This window comes from Sinocyclocheilus anshuiensis, unplaced genomic scaffold, assembly GCF_001515605.1.
Source record: "Sinocyclocheilus anshuiensis isolate Anshui unplaced genomic scaffold, SAMN03320099.WGS_v1.1 scaffold457, whole genome shotgun sequence".
NCBI lineage: Eukaryota > Metazoa > Chordata > Actinopteri > Cypriniformes > Cyprinidae > Sinocyclocheilus > Sinocyclocheilus anshuiensis.
Window position 1 is genome coordinate 2,437,127 of NW_015537939.1, and position 17,468 is coordinate 2,454,594.

The 17,468-nt window shown below is 37.2% G+C and overlaps 2 protein-coding genes across 2 annotated transcripts in view; both read right to left on the minus strand.

Annotated features, from left to right (window-relative positions):
• Positions 1–222: 222 nt before the first annotated feature.
• On the minus strand, positions 223–11,669 carry LOC107662064 (cholesterol 7-desaturase-like). Its single transcript, XM_016451936.1, has 7 exons — positions 11,019–11,669; positions 6,046–6,234; positions 5,786–5,964; positions 4,342–4,467; positions 3,224–3,343; positions 1,864–2,040; positions 223–448 (listed from the first exon to the last, which is right to left on the minus strand). The coding sequence occupies exons 1-7, from the start codon at positions 11,446–11,448 to the stop codon at positions 287–289; spliced, it is 1,383 nt and encodes a 460-aa protein (XP_016307422.1). The 5' UTR covers positions 11,449–11,669; the 3' UTR covers positions 223–286.
• A 577-nt stretch (positions 11,670–12,246) lies between these two features.
• The window catches only part of LOC107662085 (bile salt-activated lipase-like), an 8,952-nt gene continuing 3,730 nt past the window's right edge, over positions 12,247–17,468 (minus strand). Inside the window, exons 5-11 of the mRNA XM_016451968.1 lie at positions 17,137–17,267; positions 16,880–16,987; positions 16,449–16,563; positions 15,962–16,148; positions 13,768–13,971; positions 13,482–13,679; positions 12,247–12,515 (exon numbers count right to left, since the gene is read on the minus strand). Of these exons, the coding sequence (XP_016307454.1) occupies positions 12,332–12,515; positions 13,482–13,679; positions 13,768–13,971; positions 15,962–16,148; positions 16,449–16,563; positions 16,880–16,987; positions 17,137–17,267 (1,127 nt within the window). The 3' untranslated portion in view covers positions 12,247–12,331. The remainder of the gene's footprint in view (positions 12,516–13,481; positions 13,680–13,767; positions 13,972–15,961; positions 16,149–16,448; positions 16,564–16,879; positions 16,988–17,136; positions 17,268–17,468) is intronic.

Genomic DNA, 17,468 nt, shown 5'->3' on the forward strand with positions numbered 1-17,468 from the left:
AAAATGGAATAGAAAACAAGTCACCTACTTTTAAACTACTGTTTTGCAAACAAACTAAAAACAAAAATAAAATAATATCCAGATTTTTACTTCTAATATCTTAGCACTTAGCATTTGCTTTATTATTGTCTTTGCACATGTTGTTTGTTGAAACAATGAACTGCATTGTGTTTATTTTTTGCATAATTCGCATTTTTTTGCATAATTATTTTTTTTTAAATTCCAGCAAAATATCAGCTTTGGTTAAAAAAATATTGATATTGGCATTTAAGCAACCCATTGATGTTCAGAAGTCCAGAGTGTCGTGCTGGTAGCGCAGTCGTGGGCTGTTCTCACTGTAGAACTGATTGAACCAGCGTCGGTGTTTCTGAATGGCTGAGTCTTCTTTCACAAGCATAGGTTTGGAGATGTACGTCTTGTTGTTCCAGATCATCACATCTCGTTCGAACTGTAACAGCAAAACCATCAGTTAAGATCCCATAAGCAACCTTTGGTAGGGTTATTGTAACTAAACAAAACAGCTTCTTTTAAATAAACACTGATACTAACTATATATAGTTTCTGTTCATCAAAGACATATCATATCATGGTTTTCACAACTGTTTTCAACACTGATAATAAGATAATAATGTTTCTTGAGCAGCAAAACAGCATATTAGATTGATTTCTGAAGGATCATGTGACACTGAAGACTTGAGTAATGATGCTGAAAATCAGCTTTATCATCACAGGAGTAAATTAAATGTTAAAATACTGTACATTCAAATAGAAAAGTTATTTTAAATTGTAATAATATTACACAAAATTACTGTTTTTACTGTATTTGTGATCAAATAAATGCAGCCTAAAAGGGTTAGTTCACCCAAAAATGAAAATTAGCCCATTATTTAGTCTCCCTCAAGACATCCTAGGTATATGACTTTCTTCTTTCAGACGAATCCAATCGGAGTTATATTAAAAATTGTCCTCGCTCTTCCAAGCTTTATTATGGCAGTGGGCGGGTGTTTTCATTCAACAGTCCAATAAAGTGCATCCATCCATAATAAACAGTGCCACACATGACTCCGTGGGGTGAATAAAGGCTTCCTGTAGCGAATCGATGCGTTTTTGTAAGAAGAATATCCATATTTAAAATGTTAGAAACCGTTTTCTCTAACTTCTGCTAACTGTCATACGTGCAAGCCGTTCCGGGCAGATGACGTAGGACGTAAGCGCAGCGCATGCACCAGTGAGTATATGATAGTCTCGTGAGAACCAACGCTTATCAACTTTAGCAAAGGAAAACCAGTCTCCTCTTGGCTTATATTGAAAGCCTCTGACATTTTTCTTTACAAATCCTCGTTTTGTACTTCTAATTCGTGACCAGTGTTTTGTTTTGCTCTCTCCTCCGCGTTTCCGCGTTCATCACTTCTCACCGGCGCATGCGCTACGCATACATCCTACGTCATCCACCGGAAAGGCACTCTCTTGTTAACGTGCATACGACAGTTATTTTTCTTACAAAAATGCATCGATTCACTACTGGAGGCCTTTATTTACCCCCCGGAGCCGTGTGTGGCATTGTTTATTATGGATAGATGTGCTTTATTGCACTTCTTTTGGACTGTTGAATGAAAACACGTGCCCACTGCCATTATAAAGCTTGAAAGAGCCAGGACAATTTTTTTATATAACTCCGACTGGATTCGTCTACTCTAAAAGAAAAAAGTTGTATACTCCTAGGATTCCTTGAGGGTGAGTAATCATGGGCTAATTTTCATTTTTAGGTGAACTAACCCTTTAAGGAGCAGCAGTAGTGTATGGATGCAACATGTAACAAAGTTGCCAATTAATATAGAATTCCAAATGTCAACTCTGCGTTACCTGAATGCATTCTGCTCGAAGAATGAATTTTGGTACCAGGGGAGGGATGGTGCTTTGGTAGAAGATGGTGTGTGATACACACTGCAGTAATGGCTCGACTGGGGTAACGCAGTGCATGATCACACCCCGACCCAGAAAACTGTGTTCAAAAAGCAGGAAAACCACACCTGGACCCACCTACAAACATAAAAGATATCATTCATATCACCAGGGAGTAAAATCAAAGTAGTTTATGCTGCATTCTACTGTGGGAGACTAAATAAAATAGATTAATTCACATAAATCATAACACAATTCAGATTCTGCCTCTCGTGCCTACAGCACTTTCCACTCTCAAATATACACAGACACTTTTTAACTTCAACTGAAAGTGAAGATCCAAGCGCAGCCTTGAATTACAACTGCTTTCACACATACCGTCAGGATTATTCGCCGTCACTATGGTGAGTGACGGCGAATGGTGTTGTATGAAAAGTTCCTTTTCAGACAACACAAAAAGAAAAATGTTGCACAACTGACCATGAGTGAAAATTATGGCAGTGAGAGGGAAAAATAAGAAGGCTACACTTCACTATAGGGCTCTATATGTTAACATTAGTTAATGCACCAAATTAACAATAACTATAAAAATGTTATGTAATTTTACATGTACTAAAAATACATTTATTCATGAATACATTTTAAATATATTAAAAAGTACATTTTTAATGTTTCAGGTCAAATAAATTACCATTAGTTAATACAATATAAACAATGAAAAATAGCATATTTATAAATTAACAAATAAAATAATAAATATAATAAAATAAATAATAACTTAATATATTATAATTATAAATTAGATAAAAAGCCATAAAAATAAGAAAAAAATTGAACCTTATTTTCAAGTGTTGACTTTTTTTTGCAAATTCATTTAAAAAAGTGAAAAGCTAAACATTTTTGGCAGCACAGAATCTAAATAATTTACCCATAACGTGATTCCTGAAGCAAAGAATCTGTATTTAGTGCAGCCATAATTCACCGTACAAGAAAAGCATCTCATTTGTAAATCTGACACATCCTACAGCATCCAACACACTCTCTCTCTCTCACACACACACACACACACACACACACACACACACACACACACACACACACTCACATATTTAATTGACATAAAAGCATGCTCTGTATGCACTCGACTAACTGCTTAAAATACAGCGAACAACCATTAGAACATAGAGATCAAGACACGCTCTTGTGTGCGAATATCATTCATGACTTGTTTTCCATTCTGCTAATCCCAGTCAGTCTCCAGGCATTTCTCTCAGTCTGCAACGGCTCACTCATGCCCTCTAGCTGACGGTCCAGTCATTACCTGTCTGGCCTGGACGTCCAAATCAAGAAGAGGCCAGTGCCGTCCGAACACAGTGAGAGCGTGTTTCACCAACATCTGTGAACAGTGCTTGTTCGGCTCAGGCTCAGGCTTCCACTCCACCTGGAATCACATTAGGTCATACAGGTTTTGAACAACATAATAATGACAGAATTTTCATTTTTTGGGTGAACTATCTTATTTAATAATTAACAGAATATTTTTTAAACACTTAAGTCCACTCTGACATTTACAGTACTTATTTCACATGCAAAGGTTTGCCAATCATAACAAGTAATTTACATAATCATATTTTTTCTTAAAGGTACAATGGCAAAAGTGTTTTTGGACAATTTTTTGGAAGTAAATTAGGCCAGTTATTGATAAAAGAAATATTGAATAATGGTATTATATAAATAAAATGCTACAAATATGTAGTTACGAGGCTCTAAGTACGCCAATTCAACAAACAGTCTGAGTCACATACGGAAGTGATATGTTTTTACAGTAGATATTGCTAGATTTTTATGGTTTTATGATAGTGTTATCCATTTTAATTCTACTATGTATCCTAGTTTTCTGTGACATAAAGACATAAAATCTGTTGACCAGGATTATTAATGTTAACTGAAACTAAAATTAAAACCATGTTCGTTACTTGAAACAAAATGAACATGAACTGAATTAAAATAAATAAATAAAAACAGAAACCTTTAGTTAATTTTTTTATTTCAGCTAGTTGCCAAGGCAACATTTCTCATTTTTCATGAGGGCCTAACTGGATGTCTTCATTATGAGCGTTTCTATAGAAATAATAATTTTCTGAGTCCATGATTGTGAACAATTCAGAGTATAATAAAGTTGTCAATTACAGTAATTATGACTCAGTGTAAATATAGCATAGGAAGTACTACAATAACTAAAACTATGTAAACTAAAACTACTAAATGCTATATAGAACTAGAAAATTGAAAATAAATATAAAAATGACAAAAACAACAAGATTGCTAAAATCTTAACAAAAATGAAAATGTAAAAATATAATCTAATTTAAAATATTACTAAATAACACTGCTGTTGACATTTCTCTTTGGGATGAATGTCTGTGTGAGGAATCTAACCTTCCAGTCATGCCTTATAAACTCCCAGGTCTTGCTGTTAGTATAGCGCAGATCAACTCCACTGACGATACCTGGAGTGTGCAAATGAGCCAAGTGTGCGATGTCTGCTGCGTTCTCTGGAATCTCCTGAGAAAAGACAGAGACGAAAGTGTGAATTAAAATGACTGCTAGATACCAACATCATATTCACTGAGAAATATAAAATACATCGCTCAGTCACATACGAAAAAAAGCAACAACAAAAAAGCACCGTCTTTCAGATGAGACGTTAAACCGAGGTCCTGACTCAAGTTCAAGTTCAAGGTGCTTTATTGGCATGACATTTGTGTTACAGTATTGCCAAAGCATTTAAATGTGTACAATATAGAATATGATTACACCATCAAAGTAAAAAAGGAGACACAAAATGAGTAATAAATAAGAGAAAATAAATGAATAAATACAATAAAATAAAAATAACAACAGCAGACAGTATTTCTAATATTAATAATAATTAGCGATGCACCGATACCGATACTGAGCTCCTGTACTCGTACTCGTTAAAATGCCACGATACCAAACGCCGGGGATCAGAGAGAGAGAGAGAGAGAGACACACACAGAGAGAGCGCGCGCACTTCTGTTGTGTGATCTTTGATGTTCTCTCACTTAGCACACGCATCATTTGGATTAAAACTAAATCGTAAAAATAAGACCATTTATAGGGGCATTCACTATAAACATAATTTATTTTCAACTTTAGGCATACACGACTTTCTGGCGAAAGTGAATCTAGCAGCCTATGTGAAATGCGCTAGGCTGTACTGTTCTGCATCAGTACAAATAGCCTACCTGCACGTGTTGCGCGTGTTTTGCTTGCTTGAGTGTTTCTGCATTATATGAGTGGCTTTGGAATATAAATCGCAGCACGTCTGGAAAAAGTGGTATCGGTGCATCCCTAATAATAATAATTACAATTATATACAATGAAGACTGTCAAATAAAACAAATGAATTAACCATTTCGTATGGTGTGTATGGTGTATACATATTTTGCAGCTAGTTTGACTGCCATCTCATCCTCTCCGAGTATATAGCGCATTTTCACTGAGTCATCCAGAGAAAAAATGAACAGTTCAGTACTTCAAATTGTGGAAAGAATATTTGCCTTGTAGTGGTGTATTTGGGGCAGACAAGAAGAAAGTGTTTCTCATCCTCTATTTGATTCAGGTCACAGTGCTTGCATAGTCGCTGTTCTCTTGGTATGCAGGATTTTTATGTCTTCCTTTCTCTATTTCTAAGTCATGGTCGCTGAGTCGATATTTTGAAAGGATTTGTCTTTCTTTTAATTGTTTGATTGATAAATAATTTGCCAATTTGGTGGTTCTATTTAGGGCACAATAAAGCGCTATATAAATGCATCATTTATTCATTCATACGAGCTGAGTTACAAATATGCTGTCTGACCTCGATGTGTGCATTAATGAAATGTTCGGTACGGCCGCGGTACACCCATTCCCCGTGGGTGATCTCGCTCTGTTCTGGAACTCTCCAGCTGGGCTCCAGCCCATCACAGTGAAACCACACCAGAACCTGCCCGTTGATCTCACAGCTGGGCCAACACCGCACCTTCGCAAACTCAGGCACTAAAAACATCCAAAAAAATGTCATATACTGTACAATAATGATTAAACGTTTGAGGTCTTAGTGCTTCTCTGATCTCTCACCTTTATCTGCATATGGAATCTTGACACATTTCCCATCAGCCCCACGGAACTGCCACCCATGGAAGGGGCATTCAATGCATCCCCCTACAACTCGCCCACCCACAGCCAGGTTGGCGCCTAAGTGGGGGCAGTAAGCATCCACCACATAGGCCTTGCCATCCTGCCCACGGAACACTGCCACCTGCTGTCCTGGAGGAAAATACATTTTTCATTTTGCTTTAAAGGGGTCATCGGATGCAAAATTCACTTTTTGGCAATGTGTGTACACAACCACCCTATAATGATAAAAATCCACCCAGTGCTTTTTATAAATCCCCAAAAATAATAACCCCTTTCTCGGATCAAGCCATTCACCGATTCTGGCCTGACACTGGCGTTTTAGCACAGACCCGCCCTGAGTGAGCTGTCAACAGTACGCCATTGACCCCCGATGGCCTAAATGCATTTACGTTCGCGCAAATCATCCATGATCCAGCTTCACCTCCAGAAGAAGTGAGTATAAGTTTTTTTTTTTTATGAATCTTTGCAAATCGCCTTTCCTAATAATGTGCTAGTTAGCAAGTTCCACGGCTAAATGCGGCTAAAGTTTACAGTCTCATGAGAACGGCTCGTCACCCCACGGAAGAGAGGGGAGTGGTGAGCAGAGCTCATTAGCATTTAAAGGGACATGCACCGAAATGGCTCGCTGTGAACAGAGCTGATTTTGATATGGTAAAAAGGGTGTTGTTTTACACTACCATTGAGAAATTTTAATCAAAGTATGTTGTAGACTTTTCATGAAGACCCTAAAGAATCATACCAACTTGTGGAAAATGGGCATCTGATGTTCCCTTTAACAATAAAATAACTAAAAAAATAGTATGCTGCAATTGGTTACAATAACCTAAAGGGGCAGTACTGGCCTTTTACAAAAAAAACAAAACAAGGGACCCCTCAGGTTAATTGCATAACTGCCACCGACTGTCATTCTGGATGAATTTCCTTCTAGAAAAAGCCTGGGCTTGCTTGCTTATGCCCCAAATGCCCGAGGTTCCCACATCTATTGTTATATCACATACTCTCGCTAGTAGTGTAGTTATATGTAGTGTATTGAAAATAATTGATTTTCAATTCATATGCAGAAATGAGGTAAGAGCTGAGAATGACCTTTTATGTCACATCATTGAGCATGTGTGACACTGTTTGCTATTGTGTCTCAACCTATATCATTAGCCAAATTGAAAAGTTAATAATTATTTAAAAACAAACAGTAAAGTATGTCACTTAATAATTAGGCTTATTGTGTTATATAACTGGGAATAGGCGTAGCGCATTCAAGACTGTAAAGTCCTGATTGGCACACTCATTCTCTCTCTCTCTCCTCGGGTCTACAGCTACAGGACCCAAAAACTCCCTTTCTGTTATGCTGACCTGAGGGGTTTTATTTGCCTGCAATGCAGAGCCCCTGAAAAAAAGCTACTAGACTCAAATGACAGAGAAAAAGCAGTGGAATCCAACAAACATTAAGGCAATAGCGAACAGTATGAAAGTACTCTGTCATTTATTCTACACAGCAAGTACAAACAACAAGAAATAGCCATGAAGTGGTCATATACAGTACATTTCAGATTATGTATAAATAGGGAAAGAGAGGAGTGTGTTTCAGCTGCATAAGCATATCAGGTATCATGTCTGTTATCTGATATGATTCTTTTGAGGTATCTAGTCGATAGCCCATTTAACTAAGGTTTTATGAAGTGCACATCAATACGCTGTAGCAGTAACTGAATGCAATTAAATGCTGTGCCCTTTGAGATCACTAAAGGAAACTCCATTTAGCTGTCTCACTGCTTAAAGATGCTGCTTTTTAGTCTCTGGGTTTGTGATGGAGAAGCGTCTAGATGGCATCTAAGCAGACGTCAAACATGGGTCAACTTGTACACTTACACTACCATTCTTTTAAATCTGTGTATGTGGAAACAATTTTAAATTTACGTTAAATGCAAATTGTTGAATTTAAGAGTCATTTTGACTAACTTAAGTAGGACTTAAGGCTAGTTCACCCAAAAATACCGTCATCATTTACTCAACCCCAAGCTGTTCCAAACCAGTATGAGTTTCTTTCTTCTGTTGAACTTAAAAGAAGACATTTTGGAGAATGTGGGTAACCAGACAGTTTCTGATCCCCATTGACTTCCCTAGTATTTTATGTTCTATACTTCCGAAGTCAATGGGGACCAACAACTGTTTGCAACTGTATCATTTAAATGAAGTTGCAGTTTAGTACATTTAAAGGTGACATATTATGCCCCTTTTTACAATATGTAATATAAGTCTCTGGTGTCCCCAGAATGTGTCTGTGAAGTTTCAGCTCAAAATACTCCACAGATCATTTATTATATCATTTTGAAAATGCCTATTTTGAGTGGAAGCAGAAACAAGCTGTTTTTCGGGCCTGTGTCTTTAAATGCAAATGAGCTGCTGCTCCCCGCCCCCTTTTCCAGAATAGAGCTGCGCCTTTACAGCTCGTATCTGCTAAAAACATCTGTTTTGGTTCTGATTATCATGTTTATCGTGCTGAAATCATGCGTTTTAAACCATACGAGTTTAAACTTCAGATATAAGTTTTTCTGAGCGCACACATCCGAAGCACACGGACAGAAAGCTGCGGTCACAGCATGTGTGTACTAAACTAAGTTCTCATTCACGCAAGTTTACGTTAAAAACACACGAGTTACAAAAACAGTCGGTTATGTCAGTGAAGGTAAACAGCTGGGAAATAAATCCTTAAAACCTGGAAAAGTCAGATTTTCATGATATGTCACCTTTAAAATATATTAAGTTTAAATGTAATATCAAATAACACTACAGTTATTTTATAAATGATAATAAAGTACTTAACATGTTATTAAAACATAATGATTTAAAATGTATTTTAAAGGAAAACTTTTAACTTGAATAATTATAAGGTGTGCTCAGAGTCAGTCATGAAAGAGTAGGCCTACTCTTTTTAAGTATACTGAAGTGGCTATTTATTTTATTAGTATTATATTATCTACAAGTGCAGTTTTTAAAAATATATTTTATAGTTTAAGATTTTAAGTACACTACATAATTTAAAAGCATAATGATTTACAATGTACTTTGAAGTAAAACTTAATTCAGTGTGACTCACAGTCAAGTTAAAATTAGTAGGCCTATAATAAAATAAGTTTCAGTTTATTAATGTGAAAAACAAAAACAAAAATACTATTTAAATTTTATAATGTAAATCTAAACAAGCTGTATTCCAAATTTGAGGTTGATTATTGCAAAAAAAAAAAAAATCAAATAATAATAATTAAATACAATTTCAGGCTGAAACAAATCTTTAATGTAATTTCATTTACAGTTTCCATTATCTGTAAGATCTTTGGTTGTGACAGTCATCCAGTATTTGTAAAAGTCAAAAGAGGTAGAAAAGGGCATCACAGGTTCAATAGTCTCCAGGTTGCAACGCACAACAGCGTTTCTTTGAATCCCAAAAGCAAACGTGTTTTGTTTGGTTTTCAATTAAAACTCAAAGGTCTTTGGAACATGATAGGCAGCAACTCAGCTAAGCAACAGGCACTTAAACATAACAAAGACCAGTAACAAAAGACAAAGACATTGCAATGACAGGACTGCACGTACACAAATGCTTAATCCTGATCATGGTATAGTCTGTCAGAGTGATGAACAATGAAAATTATATTCTCACAGACTCCACAACCCTGTCTGAAATCAATAAGAGCCTCAAGCATGTCTCAGAAGGTTCTCAATAACTATGCTGATTTTGCATAACAAATTGATCGAATATATATATATAGCTGCATTTTTTGCAGCAACACATGCAAAATAGTGTCTGTGAGAAATCACCCAAATGAGTTCAAGCTGGTCTCAGCAACTTGTATTTTTGTCATAATGGTATTAATTCTGTTAGCATAGATACTTATGGCATACATTTATGGCAAAAAAAAAAAAAATGCTTACCATTACATTAGCTAATATTCAGTTAATACTTATATACATGTATAAGGCACATATTTTAGGTCCTGAGCTTTCATCTTTTAAATTACTTTTTCTCTTTTTAACAACTAATTTAAATAATTCGGCAGTGTGAAAATGTATTTTGTAAGTAGTCTCTTGATTTATAAGATCATAAAGACTGCATGTATAATAACTGTAGAGTGTTGTTTTTGATCAAGTATTTACATTTATACTTTCAGTGCATGCAAACCACGGTTTAGTATTATGTGTGTAATCAAATTTAATTTAAATTTACCCCTTTAGTAAAAATATTGGGTCATAAGCTCTTTCTCTGTAACAGACATGGGGATGTAACATATGCAACAAAACATCTGCATTATTAATCTCAAGCTAGGAATGTCAGGATGTAAATGACTCTTTCTGTTCTTGAAATGACCTGAAAACCCATCTGGCTCCAAAACGGTCAATGGAAAGCTATTTCAGTCTCAGATTTGCGTCTGCGCAGCGCAGAAGGGTAACACATGACTGCAAATGTGCGGAGTCTCATAGGGAAATGTAACTCGTTAATAATTTTAACTGTTAAGTGTCTAAGGGGTGGCATTCATTCCTGCGTTCAAAAACGTTTAGATGGGGCGCAACGTAAGGGGACGTTCACGCAGAAACGCAGTGTACACACTTGCGTTCCCTCTGCTTCCAGATTCGACTTCTAAAAACGCGTCTCCGTTCGATTGCGCTCTTTGACGCATGCATACGTAAACCTATTTAAGCGTTCCTTGTTGCTTTATGATGTTCTTTCCCCAAGTTCTGATTTGATCATTTGTTTTATACACAGCTTCTGTGTTATTATTTGATCAGTGAGGGATCCCATGACACTTCGACTGCTGCAAAAATGAGAATTAAAACTGTAGGACAGTAGGACATTTCCAGTGACGTGATTTTACCTCACCTGCGCAGTTTTATTTAACATTTTGGCGGTTGTTACTTACCCAGCACTGTCACACTCTTCACATCTCCTCTCTCCAACATGTGAGAGTCTAAAACCCGGAACCAGCCGTTTGGATAAACCGGCGGTAATTCTCCAGTCTTCCGTCGCCGCCGCACTTCGTTGGCGGCCTGGGCACGAGAGCGCCCGTCCTCTGCGATGTACCCCACCTCATCCACACCGCGGAGCAGCTCCAGAGGAGCGAATAACAGTCTGTACAACCAGCCCATCGCTAGGAGCAACACGCCCGTGAATATGCAGGCTGCCGCCCGCGTAGGGGCTCCTGCCAGTCCGGTTTTCCGCCACAGTTCTGGGCATCCCCCTCCGAGCACCGTGTCTGATGGATCTTGAACGAGCATGACTAACGTGGCGGTGAGACCGATCGCTGCCACCGCGACCGCCTTGAACATCAGTGGTACCCGCGAATTCTCCATGACAGCTGCGATGTCACATACGTGCTATGACAGTCAGTCAGCGCTCTCGATAAGCCCTCCTTCTCATTTTAGTTTCTATGTAGACAGTAAAGCGGTAGTGTTTGCTTATGCATGCTATACTTTTTTTTCTAGGGGTCAAACACAGCATATGTCCGTAGCGTTCATGAGAGCCGTGGATACGTGATGCTGCGCGTGATTGACATTCACGAGGCCACGCCCACACGCAGGTGAGATTTCAGATTCAGAGCCATAAATGTACAGTGCGACACTGTACATGTAATTTTACTTCATGAGCAAAGTGCAATGGCGAATTTGGGTTTTATTCGGTTAATAAATAAACAAGTAATTTCAGTAGCAGCGAACATGACCACCCATTCATCATTCCAGAACTGTAGCATATAACTTTGTGATATTTTCCAAAGAGATTAAGAATTTTAATTGCTTCATCAATTTCCAATAAACCAGTATCGCAATCCATAAACGAGACCTTTGTAGGTGTAGTATATATATATTCTGTGTCCATGTTTTGTTCCAGTGAGGTCCTGACTAAATTCTGTCTTGATGGGGACCGATAGCACCGGGATGAGTTGGTTCAGGGCCCCTTGTATTATTTAGGCTTATGTAACCATGCCAAGAAACAACTTTATTTGAGTTTTCGTTGCTTTTAAGAATCATAGAAATGACGTTAACTGAAAAAAAAGTTATCTTCAGTAATCTTTAAGCATCACAAAAATAGCATTGGATTCTTTTGATGTCATGGCAAATTAATACAGAAAACATGACAGCGTGTTTTGATCATCATATATTTTGTTTATTGCATGAATCTTAGCATCATGTTCACTGCTAAAATGTCTGCATGATTCTCTAGTCAGGTTGGTAGTGCTCAGTTCTTCTGGACACCAGGGAAGCTGGCAAAGACGGTAGTCCAGTAGTAAACCAAACGCGTTCTCAACATCTGCTTCACACTGTCCCTGTTTATCTTGTTGTTGATATCCAGGTACTGATGGCCATTGCTGGCAAACTCGGGCCAGGTTACAGGAACACTGGACTCACCTTTGTTAGGGTCACTGTGAGGGAGAAAAGAAGACATAGAGTTAGAAATGACATATAGTAGGGTCATTATAGTTAACTGAAACTAATTTTTTTTTAAAAGTGTTACTTGAAATAAAATGAATGTTAAAGGAATAGTTCACCCAAAAACCATCCAAGTTGTAGATGAGTTTGTTTCAGATTTGGAGAAATTTAGCATCTCATCACTTGCTCACCAATGGATACTTCTGGCCAACATACCAGTCAGCAATCTATAATAACGCTTTCTCCAGTGAAAAAGGTATTGTCATTTTTTTATTGCTTATTTCTCTCCTCATTAAGACAAGCATTATGTATAGAGGACATATTTTAGCCTGAAGCAACGATTTGAAGTAAAAAATGTCCTAATGATGAATTTGTTTCTTATAAACACATAGCTTTTCTCTACAGAAGACATTAATTGATGGACTGGAGTCATATGGATTACTTTTGGATACTTGTGATATTTTTATCAGCCGTTTGTACTCTCATTCTGACGGCACCCATTCACTGCAGAGGATCCATTGGGGAGCAAGTGATGTAATGCTAAATAAATTTCTCCAAATCTGTTCTGAGGAAACAAACTCATCTACATCTTGAATGGCCTGAGGGTGAGTACATTTTTATTTTTGGGTGAACTATTCCTTTAATTTATAACTTTATTTATATTTAAAGTTGTCAAAGCAACATTTCTAAACTGAAATAATAATAAAAACTACATAGACCTATTTAAAACTAATAAAGATGATACAAATACACAACAAAATAACAAAAACATGAACTGAAATTAAAATATAAATTAGAAACAAACTCAAAATATAAAAAAACAAATGTAATTGCACAAAAATAGAGGCCTAGTACCATAGTACTCTAATATATAATTTCATTATTACAGTTGTTCCTACACATTAAAGTAGAATAGGATGAAATATTATAATATAGTAAGTATTTTAATCTTTAAATACCCAGTTTGAGCAAAATTGGTCCAGTAGGAAATCATGTATTTGGCAACATCACGATGGCGAGGAAAGTAGCCCAGAGGAGTGGTGAAAGGCTTCCCAAACACATACTGAAGGTCATCAGCGTGATCGGCACCCATCCAGAGTGGGAAGAGTGGTATGCGAGAGGGCTCAGAGAACAGGTAGGAGTAGGTTCGTCCAGATCTAATGGGGAAAGAAAGGTTGTTTTTAAGGTTTATACTATTCAGTTTCACTTTAGAGGTCAGTAAATAAGAAAATGAGGTCAGCTTACTTGGCATGGTCAGAGTGAAGGTATAGGGCCGTTTGGGTTGGCACTAGGAAGATGTAGTCCGTCTCCATGTCCACAACAGTTTTCTTAATGTCCGAATCGCTAGGTTTGCTACCCCAGTTGACTGTGTACTCCTCATAAGTTGCGATACCAGCATCTAGTCCTCTAGATTCAGACAGGGCAACCGAGAGAGCCCTGACCTCCTCCCTGTTAGAAATCAATAGTAGTTTTATTTTAAATCATGACCATAAAGGCCCCTGTCAGTACCGTTCAAAACTTTGGGGATCGGTATGGCGTTTAAAAAATAAATCAATACTTTTATTCAGCAAGAATGCATAACATTGATCAGAAGTGACAGTAAAGACATTTATAATGACTTTTCTAAGAACAAATGCTGTTCTTTTGAACTTTCTATACTTTTATTCAGCGAGGATGCATTAATTATAATTTTACAAAAGATTTCTATTTTGAATAAATGCTGTTCTTTTGAAATTCCTATTAAAAGAATCCTGAAAAAAATGTATCACTGTTTCCACAATAATATTACAAAAAATATTAATTTATTTGATCAAATATATGCAGTCTTGGTGAGTATAATAGACTTCTTTCAAAAACAACAACAAAAAAAAGAGATTACCGATTGGAAACTTTTGATTGTAGTGTATTTTAAAGATGTTTTTAAAAAATAGGCAAAAATAGGCCTTCTGAAGCAAAGCGATGCATTTGTGTAAGAAAAATATTCATATTTTTATACACCGTAATCTCTAGCTTCCACTAACTGTCGTACACACGTTCACTAGAGAGTAGGGCTGTGCGATTTGGGGGAAAATATCAAATTGCGATTTTTTTTGACAGATATTGCGATTGCGATTTGATTTGCGATTTTAAATTTGCAAAGTCAAGCTTCAGCTCAATATTGTCAATAATGTGCAGCACAGTATGGGTATCATTACCCTGCTGAAAAAAACAATAGAAACCATCACAGAAATTCTTATAGTTTCCATTAAACCATTACAAAATTTTTTTTGCGGTGCGGAGCCGGGTGCGAGTATAACCGAGCATTACGAGACAGGCTGTGAGTGTGGCAGAGGAGCGAGTATGAGAAGCATTCACAGACACAGGCTGTGTGTGCGCTCTTCTGAATTGGGAATAGCCAACATGCATTATAAACTTATTTCAAATTAATCTGTTGGGGAGATAAAATGTGTAAGATAACGTTCACGTACTAACAAAAACATCTAAGAATGTATCTTTTATTCTCCAGTACTGTAAACAGAACCGATAAGGGAGCTCTTGATATGCGCTGTGACGCAGCTCTTGCAAATCACCTTTTTTGTTCGTTGTCTGTCATTTCGAAGCTTAAGTTGCATACGTTTTTCTTTAGTTTTAATTTGCCTAACTATCGATCTGACCCTGTAGACGCCATAATCTCACTGTCTCTCTCCCGCTTTCGTTTTTTTTTCTTTTTTTAATGGTGGGTGTTTACGCAGTTGGCTAGAGCAGTGCTGATTGGGGAGAACGGAGGTGCGCTCACTCTTGCCCAGGGCAATTAAGACTGCAACTCAAGGCTGGCAGTCATGCATATGCTCTGGAACAGAGTAATATCGCGTCCACGTCGCAGGCTTTGCGATTAGCAAATCGCAACGTCTCAAATAGCGATTTCGATTCGATTTCGATTAATCGCACAGCCCTACTAGAGAGTGGCGTTCCAGCTTCAAAGGGCCTTTATTAATAACTCCCCTAGCTGTGTGGAGTACTTTTAATGATGGATGGATGCACTTTTTTGGGCTTCAGAATCCCGACCACCATTCATTGCCATTATACAGCTTGGAGGAGCCAGGACATTTTTTTAATATTACTCTGATTGTATTCATCTGAAAGAAGAAAGTCATATGCACCTAGGATGGCTTGAGGGTGAGTAAATCATTGGGTAATTTTCATTTTTGGGTGAATTATCCCTTTAAATGTTTTACTGTTTTTTTTTCATTAGAAAAATTAAAATGCACTGTTTACAGACAGCATATGTAAAAAAATAAAAAATAAAATACTGAGTAAATATATTGTGGCCAGAAAAAACTCTAGATGCTTCAACGCTAGCAGACAAAAGCCATAAAACCCTCTTTCTCTTTCTGGTTTTATAGTGTCTTTAAAAATTCTCAAAATGATTCCAGATGACTCTTTAATATAGCACACTTACACAGGGGTGGACACCAGGGCGTTATTGATAGAGGGGATGTCGAGGGTGGCAAATATGTGGCCATCCATGTCATTGACTCCAGCGATGTAATCAATGTCAGCAGCATTCCCGAAAAGGGTATCAGGCTCGGCGGGGAGGAAATCACCATCAATTACCGGGGACAGAGCCAGATTGTGTACAATTGGATCTGGAAAAAAAATCGACTTTGCATTGCATTTACTGTGGTTTTGTGCCAGTTATTATAGATAACTAAAACTAAAGCAATAAAATGAGTTTCATTACTTGAAATAAAATAAACGTTATCTGAAATAAAATAATGGGATCAGACGTTCAGCCATATTAAAGGGACAGTTCACCCCAAAAATGAAAATTGTATCATCGTTTACTCATCTTCAGTGAGTCAATAAATTTTCATTTTGCTTGAACTACTGCTTTAAAAAGCATGTAAAGGAATTAAAAGACAAGCAGACATTCTACATTTTCTTACCGGAAGCAGATGTACTAAATTTCACATTCCCAGCAAGAGTTACAACCTTTGGATCTGTCCTCCTCAGACAAGCCACCATCCCGCTATCAGTAGGACATCCTACCTTTGTTGCAATCTAAAGGTGTACAAAAAAGAATTGATATAGTTTTAAAGAAATAATTGTATGAATTGTAGCTGTAAACCAAGTTGTGATATCTATACGTTAATTATTAACCAACAAAAACATTCAAATGTCTGTATGTGAAATTGAACAGGTGACTTCACTAAGTAAACACTAGCAAGTGTACACTAAAGTATTTTGCAAAAGTCTGGGAATGAGAGTAAACAAATTCCATAGGATTTTGCGACCATTTTATATTAGATGCTAGTACTGTCTGCAATGTCTGTTTTTGTACTTGGCAATGTGGGACATTCATGAAGGTGAAGCTCACCTCTTCAGCATACTGTCGTGGATTTCTGTTGACAGCCCAGGGACAGAGAGCAACACCACTCTGTGAGATAGCTCTGCGGATCAGGCCGTTGTTTTTAGGGGAAAGAATCTGTGCAGGATGGGACACACACACACAGAAATTAGAAACTATATTACTGAGAACATGCTCACTCTGCAGCCATAACAACACACAAAGACTCAGCCATTAAAATGTAATACATAAGCATGCAAGTAAAAAAAAATTTTTTAATGCAGCACCTGGAAGTTGACGCTGGCTCCCCCTGCTGACTCTCCAAAGATGGTGATGTTGTCTGGATTGCCACCAAAATTCCTGATGTTTCTGTGTACCCAAGCGATAGCGGTGTGCTGATCCCACAGGCCATAGTTTCCTATCAAGCAGGACATGCTCAGGTCATCATTTAAATACTACAATCAATTAATCCATACAGTATATACAATGAATACAGCAGGGGCGTAGCCATCATTTCAGAAGTAAGGGGGACAGAAATGTTTATATATATATATATATATAAAACATTACAATATAACATTTCTGTAATCTATATAACCTACCAGTCAACAGTTTTTGA

Coding starts and splice junctions, on each gene's coding strand:
- LOC107662064 (XM_016451936.1), bottom strand. CDS start 11,448: ATGGAGAATTCGCGGGTACCACTGATGTTCAAGGCGGTCGCGGTGGCA. Junction 5,965..6,045: donor GATTCCATATGCAGATAAAG/GTGAGAGATCAG, acceptor GGATGTTTTTAG/TGCCTGAGTTTGCGAAGGTG. Junction 449..1,863: donor TTCGAGCAGAATGCATTCAG/GTAACGCAGAGT, acceptor TTGCTGTTACAG/TTCGAACGAGATGTGATGAT.